The sequence below is a fragment of the Cibotium barometz genome, chromosome 37 (genome assembly GCF_041138505.1).
Source record: "Cibotium barometz isolate CiBa-2024 chromosome 37, ASM4113850v1, whole genome shotgun sequence".
NCBI classification, from domain to species: Eukaryota; Viridiplantae; Streptophyta; class Polypodiopsida; order Cyatheales; family Cibotiaceae; genus Cibotium; species Cibotium barometz.
This window is the reverse complement of record NC_141082.1, coordinates 15844599-15858096: the sequence shown is the minus strand read 5'-3', so window position 1 is coordinate 15858096 and position 13498 is coordinate 15844599. Positions and strand designations below refer to the sequence as shown.

At 39.3% G+C, this 13498-nt stretch overlaps 1 protein-coding gene and 1 long non-coding RNA gene across 2 annotated transcripts in view; both read right to left on the bottom strand.

Moving 5' to 3' along the window:
- Positions 1-4854: 4854 nt before the first annotated feature.
- Positions 4855-5615, bottom strand: LOC147616993 (uncharacterized). The gene is made up of 3 exons (XM_086776329.1): positions 5595-5615; positions 5206-5392; positions 4855-5095 (listed from the first exon to the last, which is right to left on the bottom strand). The coding sequence occupies exons 1-3, from the start codon at positions 5613-5615 to the stop codon at positions 4995-4997; spliced, it is 309 nt and encodes a 102-aa protein (XP_086632455.1). The 3' UTR covers positions 4855-4994.
- Positions 5616-10211: 4596 nt separating this feature from the next.
- LOC147616992 (uncharacterized) overlaps positions 10212-13498 on the bottom strand; it is a 4296-nt gene continuing 1009 nt past the window's right edge. Inside the window, exons 2-3 of the long non-coding RNA XR_015262320.1 lie at positions 12577-12796; positions 10212-10667 (exon numbers count right to left, since the gene is read on the bottom strand). This is a non-coding gene — a long non-coding RNA (uncharacterized LOC147616992). The remainder of the gene's footprint in view (positions 10668-12576; positions 12797-13498) is intronic.

The window sequence follows — 13498 nt, the reverse complement described above, 5'->3', positions numbered from 1 at the left end:
CCTATCTTGCAAGCCCTTCTTCCCCCAGCCTCAACATGTCAATTTTATTGAAGTTGTCTGCTTAACCTTCCCATAGAACCAATGCAATATTTTAGCGAGGAAGCACTCCTTCCTCTACCACCTTCTCCAGAGGCCGGCTTTTGTACAGGGTTGTCCTTGCATCCTGAAGTGATTGATACCATCTTTCTAGTAGAAGTGGACACGGATCCACCGCTAGTGCAAGGGTAAGCTCATCAACTCCACAATAAGATCAACAAGCCAGGGCACTTTTCTCCCACCAATAACAAATTTTATTCTTTTCTTGTTTGTTAATAAGACATTTTGCAGAGATCTCAGCTAAACAAGAGCATACAAACTCGTTCCAACAGTCCACCTACCATGCACACAAATTAGGAAGGGGGGAGACATGCAATGCCTACAAAGAGCAAAGAGAAGCACTCTGCACATCTTTGCATATATTGTTTGCATGCTCACACACAGTTGGCTGGTTTAAGTTTTAAATTAGTTGTTACTATGTGGTGAGTGATTTCTAGATTCTTAGAGGACTTAGTAGAAGGTATTTCTATTTGAATTTGGTGTAAGATATATGCCAACATAGTATGCCAAGTTCTTATGCTCTCAAAGTATATTAGTTATCCCTAGTGGTAGTTACCTATTAGGTTTGGGCTAGGTTAATAAAAAATTTTACGAAACACATGTCCTAAAAATATATAGAAGTGACTTGAGACATGACGTGTCTACGGCCATGTGGAATGCTTGGTAGGACCTTGGGTTGTTTTAGCACCTTGGGGTCGATGCCTTGGTTTCCATGGGGTGAACACTGACATCTACAAGATTAAGAAGAAGACCTACAAGGACTCTATCGCCTTGATAGATGCTGGTAGGACTCTTGGGTACATTATGGGCCCTCGAGACCAATGCCCTCATCTTCATGGGGTACTCCTTATGTCAAAAAGAAAGAAAAGGGTCTGTCTCCCTTGAGATACTTGACGGCCTTTAGATTCTCTTGGCGGAGGTCTCTTGGCCATTGCTTGGGTCTCATCGGGATGGAACCTTGCTCTATATCAAGCTAAAAATAATAATTCTCTTTAATCTTCTGCTCTTTACACACACAAAAAAAAGAAAGAAAGAAAGAAAGAAAGAAAGGGCTTCTCCTCCAGAGCTGATTCGAGACAAATGATCTGCCCTAAGATGAGTTGTTCCTTTTCAGACTGCCACTCTCTCTCTCTCTCTCTCTCTCTCTCTCTCACACACACACACACACACACACACACTCAGACACACAGACATGCATGCACAGATAGACACACACAAGCATTCCCGCACAAGACATATACAACACAGACACACACATACAGTACACCCACAAAGAGAGAGAGAGTGGTTTGTGCAGTTTGGCATGATATGGTGCTTGCAAGAGGAATGCAAGTGCGCTATCGTGCCAAACTGCACAAATATAGATAGAGGGGTCGCTCGGGTTCTAATTCCTTTTACTGATCAAAATAGAGAAGGCTTAAGCGGGGAGACACAGCACTGGATACAAAATTTAGTGTTGTGGGGAGGAGCGACGTGCGGATGAAGGCTCCAAAGCTGTTGAGGACCATAAAGAAAATGTCTATTGACTTCACTATTGATGACCCTAAGGAGGTTATGGCACGGATAGAGGAGCCATAGCTTGTGAGAGGACAGATAGAGAGAGGAGCAAGGATTTCCAACTGTGGAGCCGAGAGAATCTAGTTCCCCCTTTACTTTGTTAAGAAGCATAATGATAAGGAACCCTATTCAGAAGACCAGGATATGGGGGCAGATGAAGATGAATAGGAGAAAGTCGGTGTTCTTAGTCTGGTGTCCCTTTCCAAACAACTTACTTGCCAAAGGCCCTCTATTAAGAGGGATTTTGATTTCTCAAAATGGAGGCTAAGGAGGAGAAAGGGGCACTGACACAGAGATGCAGAAGAAGAAGAAGAAGAAGCAACAAGTTCTTAGCGCACGGACATGAAGGACAAGGAGGAAATTGTTGAGAGCAATGATCTTGCCTCAATTGATGAGAGACTTTTCGATTTTGTTTGTAACACTGGAGCTGCTAATGAATTTCACATAATTGCTGAGATGTTTAACAAGCCTTTGCCAGTAGAGTCAGATTTGGACCAGCATGTAGAGTACCTGTCAAAATAGAGGGACGGTTTCAAAAAAGCAGTATCCAAGGGAAGGCTGCTGCTAAGGGATCAGGTTTATGTGCACTTGTTGGATTGTGCACCAAGCAAGAAGGCAAACAATTTTTTATACAAGAAGTAGCAATAACTCCCATCTTCCTCTACAAGCCTACTTGGTGTACCACACACATGAGTTGTTGCAGGTTGCTGTATGAGCCATTGGGATTCATCTGCTACTTGCACTGCCTCTATAAAGAGCTTCCTGACACAGCGGTGAAGAACTGCTCTATGAAGGTACTATTGAAGATAAGATTCCCCAAGAAGATGAGTTACCTTAGGTAGAAGTTGAGGAAGAGATACAGTTAGTACAAGAGTAAGAGGAGGCCAAGTCTATGGATATTGTTGCTCTTAAGACGTGCATCATACAGAGACATCTGGATGTAGATCTCTATAAAGTGCACCAATGTGGTCTAATATTGCCAATACTGCCAGAATTCATTGTGGATAACAAACGTTATGTATTCTTATCTGACATTCAGAATATTTTCAGTCTTAGGGAAGATTTTTCTCTATGTGCTATTGCCAAACTTCACGAAGAGAGTAGTGGTTTTGTCTCAAAAGATGATAATGATGACTTAAAATTGGAGGAGAATTACAATAGTAAAGAGTGTCTCAGCATATGTTTGAGCAAAGCATAGAAGTTTAAAGATTATGGCTTTGTGAGACGATAGGACCTTCATGGAGCTTTAGGCCAAATATGGCTATGATAAGTTGAATGACTCCACAAAGGAGTGGATGAACAGAATAGGAGAACATAGCAAAAGTTCTATTAACCTTTGGCAAGACCAACTATTTGTGACAGATGAGACTTAGGTTCTCTCTCTCTCTCTCTCTCTCTCTCTCTCTCTCTCTCTCTCTCTCTCTCTCTTTATATATATATATATATATATATATATATATATATATATATATCTGTGTGTGTGTGTGTGTGTGTGTGTGTGAAGAAGTGATATGTAGATTTATGTTTCCTTGATTATTTTGTTTTGCAGAGTACATTTGAAGTCAATGACAAATTCTTGCAGTGGCATAAAAGGGAGTATTGTGGCCGAGACGCGGCTCTCTCTCACTACCTACCCAAACTACCTACCCAAACTGTCTAAGGCAAAGATGATAATCTACCACAATGCCATGAGCCAGGAAGTCAATGACGAATTCTTGCAGTGGCATAAAAGGGAGTATTGTGGCCGAGACGCGGCTCTCTCTCACTACCTACCCAAACTGTCTAAGGCAAAGATGATAATCTACCACAATGCCATGAGCCAGGAAGGGAGAGTTGCAAATTTTTATTCAAGACATTGTCCTTGTTTCTAGGTGGAACAATTATTTCTAAAAGTTATGAGAAGATTATTTTGATAGAGAAGTCCACTTCCTTAGAAAATTTTGGATGCTACCCTAGTTATGCTAGCACTCAAAGGAATTACTTTCATACCTATGCTGTAGTAGCATTGTCTCTAGGCATAGAGAACCCACAGGAACTAGAAGAGTATGGCAAGCACCGTTTACTAATGTATAAATGAAAGCAAGAAGCATAGGAATTACAAAAGTCATTAGAATGGAAAGATACATTGTAAAAGACATGTGTTATATCTATCTATCCAACGATGATTAACAAAAATCTTTTGTTCTCTCCATTTGTTTTGTGCTTGTATGGCATCTGAGTTTCTTAATGCTTTGGAACGCTTCAATCTCTTCCTTTCCATATCTCTAAGTGTCTCCATCAGTTTGGATGACCTCAAGGTTTCTTTTTTGTGTAGTTGTTATATAGTATCCTTCTAGATAGAACCACTGGAACACTTCTTGTAAGCTGTTTTCCTTACCTTTTCCACCACCATGTTGTGTGTGCCTGAAATATGTGTTTTCGAGCCATATTGTGTGATTTCTCAAGCCCTTGTGTGTTCCAAATGCTAGGATCTCCATACTTGTTGTAAGGCATGTGGTTGTAGACAATATGTTGCATAAGAAAACATACAATGTAAGTTGTATCAAGGGCTAGGAAATAAGAGTAAGCTAGAAACATACCATGAGTGTGTAATGTTGGTGTCAGTCCAAGCAACTCTGAATGCTTGTAAATTGTCTTGAAAGCTCTTTTTTTCTTGCTGCTAGGAGTAGTTGACTTTCTCACACATTTGGAATAGAGTATCAATTAAATGCAAACATCTGCTTTGACATTCCTTGAAGCACCTTCATGGTCTTTCACTGCATTATGTAGCTTTTTTCACTGTTGGTATTTGCTTCTGTTTGTATAGGTTGTTGTATATTGCTTTCCTAACTTTGTGGGTTTATGTTACTTATTATTCATTGGCTTTTGGAAAGAAACCTTCTTGCCTTAACACCTCCAATAGAGGGCTTCATTGGAACTTCCTTTTCATTAGATGACTTTTTAGTGTCCTTCATAATATGGACATTACCTCCATGTAGCCCAATTTTAGATAGCACCTTCTCCAATGCATGGATGGCTTCTTTCCTCTCTGCTACATTCTTGATCTTCCAAGCAAAGCCAATGTGTTTATATATTATATATAGAGTTGGTTATATATATATATATAGATACATATATATATATATAGATACATATATATATATATACATATATATATATATATAGTAAAACAAGATTATAAACAAGTCAAAGATCAAAATGAGATATGAAAAGCTTCACATTATTGCTCACTAGCCCCTTGTTATTGATGACCCACAAAACCTTAGAGCACTAGGTCCCAAGCTCGTAGGAGGCCCAAAAGATAGGGCAACGGATAGCGAGCACTGCGACGTGCATTGAGATTACATCCCAAGCTGGCGAATGTTTTTACGAGGACTGAGGAGGGGTTGATCGCGTGCGTTTCCGAGTGTGGCTTCGCTAGCGCTTGCCTGGCACCAGCAACCTGCAGGAGGAAGAGACAAAAGGTGGTTTGTCAGAACCAGGAGAACTCAAAGATGAGTTGTGTGATTAAGGTTTAGCATCATGATATGAGCAGTTGATTAGGGCACAAACCACCACAGACGGGGGGGTCACTTGGGCCTACGAGGCAAAGCGGAACATAGCCCTCGTTGCAGTTGTCGTCTACGGCGCACCGACGCGTGCTCCAATCTAAATAGCATGAGCAAGTCCCCGAGCCTAGGGCCGGCGCCGGGATGATGGTGGACGCGAGCGTCATGATGGTAAGAGCAAGCAAGATCACCTGTCCATGCAACACCAACACACACACACCCCCGCAATCAGTTTTAAATACTGATGGTAGATATTACGAAACAAAACCCTAACTTAGCTACGTGGGAATGTAAATGGAGTATCTTTCATAACCGGATCTACTGCAGAATTCCTACCAACATTAGAGTTTGCAGGCTTTCTCAGTACCTCAGATGAATGCACGAAGCCATTACCTGAGATGAATACGAAGCCATTACTCTATATTGTTATCAAAAGGACTGAATCCTTTCCCCTTTTATAGCATGAAAACTCCATTACTTTCCCAATGTCATGCACGCCTTTCTTGTGACCTGGCCTGCATCTTAGCCTGCAGCTCGGAGTATAGTTTAGCCATGCACGCCTTTCTTGTGACCTGCCTCTTAGCCTGCAGCTCTAAGTACAGTTTAGCGATGCACGCCTTTCTTTTGACCTGGCGTGCACGATAGCATGCAACTTGGCCTGCAGCTCGGAGTACAGTTTAGTCATGCACGCCTTTCTTGTGTCCTGGCACCGTGGCTTGCACCTTAGCCTCGGAGTACAGTTTAGTCATGAGCAGGCAGCCACCTTAGCCTGCAGCTCAGAAATTAGAATACCAGCCACTTTAACATTCCATATTCATAAGAGTGTCTTTTTGTGATTTTCAAAGGATAACTTTCTCTCTATGTCAAATTATTATCATTACAAATGCCCGGCAAAAAGAACAAAAACATTATTTTTAACCAATCAAAATAATTGTAGCTTCCTACAACAACCGGTATTTCAAAAACCCAACGTACAACCACATGTGCACAATCACATGCTAGCCTAGCACATGTTTCAAAGGCACCCACATGGACACTCAACATGCAAAATTTATGTAAATGTCCGTACAACCTTGAGAATAGAATTATAATACACAACTAGTGGGCAACCTGTGCTTCGCACTTCTTTTGAGATTGCAAATTCAAATTCTACCTAAATCTCCTCAAACCTTCTCCTCTCCTTCCTGAACTTCCAAATTCTCGCCACATGGTAACTTTGTGAAAATCTTCCTCTAGATAACACTAGTGTCGCGACCCGTCTCCGACAGGCAAGAAGCATTTTGCATTTTCAAGGAAGCATTTTCCATGTAGGTACAGGCAAAAGAAATATGTGTAAAATCACCCTTCCTTTAAAAGCTAGGCACATTGAGTTACACACAAACAGGCATAAAGATGTACGTATGTATGTGTACGTATGAAAACGAAATCGTTCTCTAGGATAGCTTGTGGAACACTTGAGAAATTCAACACATAAATTCAACCATGAAAACACATGCTTTGCAGGTTTCAACAAAATCAAATAAATTGAACAAAAGCATAGCAAACATAATACTTAGCTCCAAGACAAACATGTTGGGTGCAATCTTCTCCCCCCCCTTGTGTGTGGCCTTCCCCACACAAGAGTATTTTTATTAGCTTTCAACCAAAAATAGGCCATAGCCTCCAAAAATATACAAAGTGTGCTTTTAGAGAGCACGACACTCTTCCACAACAAAAATAGAGTGTCCCAAAAATTGGGGCTAGGGTAAAGCCTTTAGGCTTTAATAAACTCAACATTATAAATGTATTTTTTCCAATGTATCAAAATGAAAAAATCAACTACTAAGGTTACAAGCTACGCTTGTAAAAATAAATATGATGCGCATAAGAAACATTCTCCTCGACATTATTCATCAATCCTCGTAATCTTCATCACTTGAAAATATAAGCCCAATTAATAATTAAATTAATCCCACAAATATTAAACAGGTACAAACCATCACCAACTCATGACTACCAGGCGTAAGTACCCTAGGAATCACCCTGCCATACAAACCTAACTGAAATAATCATAGATGGTCCCAAGCATACGTCATATACCGTACGTATTAATATTTATAGTGGTGTCACCCACGATATTAACCTCGCCGGCATGACGCAAGAGTAACCTAGGCGTCCCCAAATTACTCAAGAGAGGAAAATAATATTCTTAAAGATGACTTAAAATATATTCTCATGACATCCCTCTTGCTTGTCATGAGAATATATTTTAAGTCCTCTTTAAGAATATTGACTCGTGCCGTAGGTGTCGGATTCTTTGCACGTTCTGGGCAATTTGGTGCTATATGTCCTTCTTTATGACATCAAAAACATTTGATTGGAGGACCTTTGGGCTTGCCACCGTTGACTTTCTTTGAATTTGATTCGCCTTTGACCATCTCCTTGCCTTTGTCAAACCCTGGCTTATGAAAATTTCTTGAAGCATGAAAAGGTTTAGAAAAAGGTTTAGATTGGTTACTCTCAAATGACTTGGCCTCTCTAAGAAAACCATTTTTGCGTTCGAAATTTGTTGCCAAAGATATAGCTGTAGAAAGTGAATGAGGTCTAAACATATTCACATCGGCCCTAATTGTAGACTTAAGGCCCGAAATGAATTTCCTCTTTTGGACCTTCTCATTGACTTTCTCCACAACCTGTACCTGTAGTAATGTATTCCAAAACTTCTCCACATACTGAGACATGCTTTCTTTTTCAAGTTGATGCAATGTATCCCATTGATGCCTAGCTTTAGATTTAAATTGTGAAGGTACGAAATGCTTTTTCACTAGCCTTTGAAACCTTTTCCATGAATCCGGTTGTCACGTCCTTGCTTGATGACGCTCCACCATAAAGCTGCGCTATCCACCATGTGATTAGCCACACATTTGATCTTGTCCTTCTCGGAAAATTTCTCCCCCGAAAAGTAGTCATCCAATTGACTAAACCATGCTAAAAGGACTCGAGCATCTTTCTTGCTATCATAATTTTGAAATGAAAAAGCTTTACGACTGATTTTAGAATCTTTCCGTGAATTTTGCATTGGGCTTGAGAAAAGTAGAATTGAGTTAAGTTGAGGATTTGGCTTAATTGAGATTAAGTAATTAGTAGCTTAATTGATTTTTGTGGTCTTCTTCTCACGTTTTTTTTTTCCGCCCGTGAGGCTGCAAATCGGCGCCTCAAATTTGCTTGATTTTATTTATTTTTCATGGCTTAAAACTCACATAGCATGCAGTCCGTCCATTATAGGTTGCTTCTACCTTGAACCTTTGCAAAAACTGAGCAAATCACATGAGGTTTTTGGCTATGGGGAATCCATCTATATGGTTGGATTTGAAATTCATGAAGCTTTGAGCAAAACCACTTTTTGATGAAGAAGAATGGTTTTGGGAAGAGGTAAGTGGGTTTGAGAAGTAGAGCTAGTTTGGGAATTTGAATTTTTGATTAAAGACCACAAACCCTTCTTTTGTCGACCAGGTTAAAAGCCTGCAACTTTCTTGAGAGTTGTGTTGATAAAGACCTTTCCCACCTTTCCACAAATCTCCTAGCCCAAGCTCTGATACCGCTGAAAATGGAATCGCTCTCTAGGATAGCTTGTAGAACACTTGAGAAATTCAACACATGAATTCAACCATGAAAACACATGCTTTGCAGGTTTCAACAAAATCAAATAAATTGAACAAAAGCATAGCAAACATAATACTTAGCTCCAAGACAAACATGCTGGGTGCAATCTTCCCCCCCCCTTGTGTGTGGCCTTCCCCACAAAAGAGTATTTTTATTAGCTTTCAACCAAAAATAGGCCATAGTCCCCAAAAATATACAAAGTATGCTTTTAGAGAGCACGACACTCTTCCACAACAAAAATAGAGTGTCCCAAAAATTGGGGCTAGGGTAAAGCCTTTAGGCTTTAATAAATTCAACATTATAAATGTATTAAATTTTCCAATGTATCAAAATGGAAAAATCAACTACTAAGGTTACAAGCTACACTTGTAAAAATAAATATGATGCGCATAAGAAACATTCTCCTCGACATTATTCATAAATCCTCATAATCTTCATCACTTGAAAATATAAGCTCAATTAATAATTAAATTAATCCCACAAATATTAAACAGGTACAAACCATCACCAACTCATGACTACCAGGCGTAAGTATCCCAGGAATCACCCTGCCATACAAACCTAACTGAAATAATCATAGACGGCCCCAAGCATACGTCATATACCGCACGTATTAATATTTATAGTGGTGTCACCCACGATATTAACCTAGCCGGCATGACGCAAGAGTAACCTAGGCGTCCCCAAATTACTCAAGAGGAAAAAATAATATTCTTAAAGAGGACTTAAAATATATTCTCATGACAACGTATGTGTACATGTACGTGAAATCCATTGAAACCATACATGCCACAACTGAAAGATATGTGTAAGTGTGTGTGCACCTATGAATGCATGTTTGCATGTCACATACACACATGTAAATATGTGTCTGTGTATGCGCACGCACCCATAATATTCATAGATATTGGTCATACTCATACATATATGTATACATCGTCCTCAACTTGCCAACCTTATATATAAACACATCATGATTACCATATATATCCATATAGAAGCTTCTAAAGCACCAAACTTGGTATATAAATATACATCTAGCATTACAAACCCTAAAATAATCTATCTCAACACACCTGAACACGGCCTCAAAATAATCTTCAGACAACTGGATTATCTCTCTTTGGTAGCCTATACCCCACGCCTTCATTTGGCAACATGTATGCCATAAAAAATATTAGCATTAAAAATATAACTCTCGTTGAAAAAAGTTGGATAAGGATACAAGCTAACAAAACTCATTTGGTGGATCAATATTTGAGGCGAACGGCATTTGAACAGGCTTGTAAATAGCAAATCGAAAAATTCTGTATTTTGTTCAGTGCCTATGTACCGAAAGTTGAACTTATCAGGCTTTCCATAATCCACAAACATTACATATACATGAAGTTGATCTACAACCTTTCGCAATCGTAGATTGTAAATTCCTAAGAGCCCAAAGCTCTTGTCTCGTAACTGTCTCGTCCATACAAACCTAACAATAATTTGGGTTCTAAAAAGTGAAGATATTCCCTGTTACAAAAAGAATGTTTCAATAAAAATATAAATTAATCAAACAAAACACAAAAGCTACATAAAAAGGAAGTTTGTATATATACCGTAAAACACCAGTGCACTCTAATAGTTTGATAATTAGAGAAGCTGTTGCTTGGCCTTCCCAAAATGGAGGGTCTACAATTTAGCATGAATATTAAATAGATCTTGAAAAATAATAATACCTAAATTATAGCAAACGTCTAAAACATTTACCCTTCAATATCTTGTCCATCACCATAAACGAATGAAAATGATCTCCTTGCCACATCCATCCTAAGCAATATATCCCTGATATCAAATATAACACACTCTCTCTTTCTCTCTCTCTCCCCTCTCCCTCTCTCTCTCTCTCTCTCTCTCTCTCTATACACACACACACACACGTATGGTTGTGTGTGTGTGTGTGTGTGTGTGTGTGTGTGCGTGCTCTTAGTAGCTTGAGCCAAGCAATGAATAATATAAGGGCATTGTATATAAAAGCAATCCAAAAGCAAACAAAGACTACACTTGCACATCTTCAGAAACATTCTCCAATCAAATGCTTACTTCATTGCACAAAGATATGTATAAATGTAGTCTCTAACATTTGCAAGCTGCCATTTACATTTAAATTCTTCGGCATGCCATTTGCAAAACCTCCTTGTAGACAACATTGGTTGTGAAGACTTCATTTGAACCTGTTGTGCCACTTTCATATTCCACAATATGCTTTACACACACTTTCACTGCATCGGATGATCTAACACATGACATAGCAACGTACAATTGTCCATGTGTGGCCAAATAAAGTCCCAATACACTCAATGTTTGAGACCCGTCTCCGAGGGGTTGAGCTAAGTACACCATTAAAAAAGACAACTTTATTAATAAGGCATCACTAATCACACACGTTGAAATCAGTTAAGACACAAAGATGGTATCTACTACAGGAGAAGCAACCGGTTCATAACTCTATGGCCTTGATAGAGAATCCTGTTGGAATGAGACCTATTGTAAAGATCTAGACCAAGAAAGAGTTCATGGAGGAACAGACTCCTAAAGGGTGTACTATTGAGTCTCTTCTAGTGGTTGGCTTGCAAGTGGGATATCACATTTCTTGGGAGCATTCATCTTTTGTTTGCACGAGGAGAAGAGGTGGAATAAGATCTGTGGTTTACTTATTAATAGTGGGATTTCAAAGGATATGTGTGGCTTTTGTAAAGTCAGACTATTATATATGTTTCTGCACAGTTTATAAACATAATTATAATTATGTTTCCCAAAAAAATGAAATCAATGAATTGAATTTAACATGTAAGATGTCATAGCACACTTTGCATACATACACAAAATTTAAATTTTTTCTACCCATCTCTCTCTCTCTCTCTCTCTCTCTCTCTCTCTCTCTCTCTCTCTCTCTCTCTCTCTCTCTCTCTAGACGCACCCTCTCCCTTATTCCACATAATTCTCTCTTTCCAAAAGAGAGACATTCAAATTTTTTTCTCCGGTGCATCTCTCTCTCTCCCTCCCTCCCACTCTCTACCTTTCTCTCAGCCCAAACATACCCGCACATATAGCCTCTCTCTCTCTCTCTCTCTCTCTCTCTCTCTCTCTCTCTCTCTCTCTCTCTCTCTCTCTCTCTCTCTCTCTCTCTTTGTGATCTCTAATATAGACATGCATCTTTCTCTCTTAGGCACATATCTCTCTCTCTTCCTCTCTATGAACCTACACCCCCCTCTCTCTCTATATATCTCTGTCCACACAGTTCTCTCTCTCCAATACAAAGATATTTTACTTTCTCTCTCAGGCGCATCTCTCTCTCTTTCCCTCCTTCCCTCTACCTTTCTCTCTCAACCCACCAGCTTCTCTCTCTCTCTCTCTCTCTCTCTCTCTCTCTCTCTCTCTCTCTCTCTCTCTCTCTCTCTCTCTCTCTCTCTCTCTCTCTGTCTCTCAAACAAAGACATGCATCTTTCTCTCTCAGGCACCTCTCTCTTTCTCTCTCTCTCTTCTCTCTCTATCACTCATACACACATATACACACACACTGGTGAACTAAATTTTTTTGAGAAATATAATTAAGCTATTTTAATCATTTAAAATAGCATGTAGTGTATTTGTAGACTTCGTTGTAATAATTTTGCAAGATAAAAATTTAAGGAGAAAAATGATAAATTGCTTGACATAATGTATTGCAGTAATAGTAATTAATTGCACTAACCTCCATGGCTATGCTCACTCGCCTCTTCTTGCCTGTGTCGATCCCCCTTAAGTGCCACTTTCCCACCAGGGTGTCCGTGTAGTCATGCAAGTCCATCTCCGCAATCACACGTCCTACAAGCCCATCTTCACAATCACACTTTCCACTATGGCCTTCTTCTCATATACAGGCATCTTGTCCAACAGACGCAACGTCACTGAGAATGTTATGCTCTCCCTCACTGTAGGCATGCCATTCAGATTGTCGTCTTGTGTTACATACACCTATATGCAACATTGGCTTAGCTTACCAGTAGAACAAATTTAAGACTGATTATGCAAAACTAATTAAAGCAAGCAAATTAAATATCTAGCCTTACAGCAATTCCATAACACTTCTTCTTCCTTGCATTCAGTAGCATAGTCCCCGTCTGCGTATAGTGTTAGTGTCCAACCTTACCTTTTGCACCAAAAAATTACAACAATACAGAGAGGTTAACACTAACCACACAACTCCTTCATGATGAACTACACTAATATATCTAAGACATTCCTCAAGCAACAGTAATACAACACTCACAAAGTGATTATACTCACCATACACAAAGCCATAATCCAAGGATAATAAGCACTCAATGTTAATAGATAAAAATCCATGCGTCCACAACAATTACTATCATTTAAGACTTACATCCCATGCTTATCAACGTAGATCATGCCAATTAGTATCATTTAAGACTTATGTTAAATGCCCAGATATGTTAGTCACTCTATTTAGTATCATCTAAGACTCATATTACTTGCGTAATCATGTTAATCACACCAATAGGTTTAGTTCAAGACATTATAAACACACCAATTAATGCCGTAGAGCCATCGACATTAATCACACTAATTAGTATCATCTGAGATTCGTAACTCATGCCATCAATGTTGTCAGCATA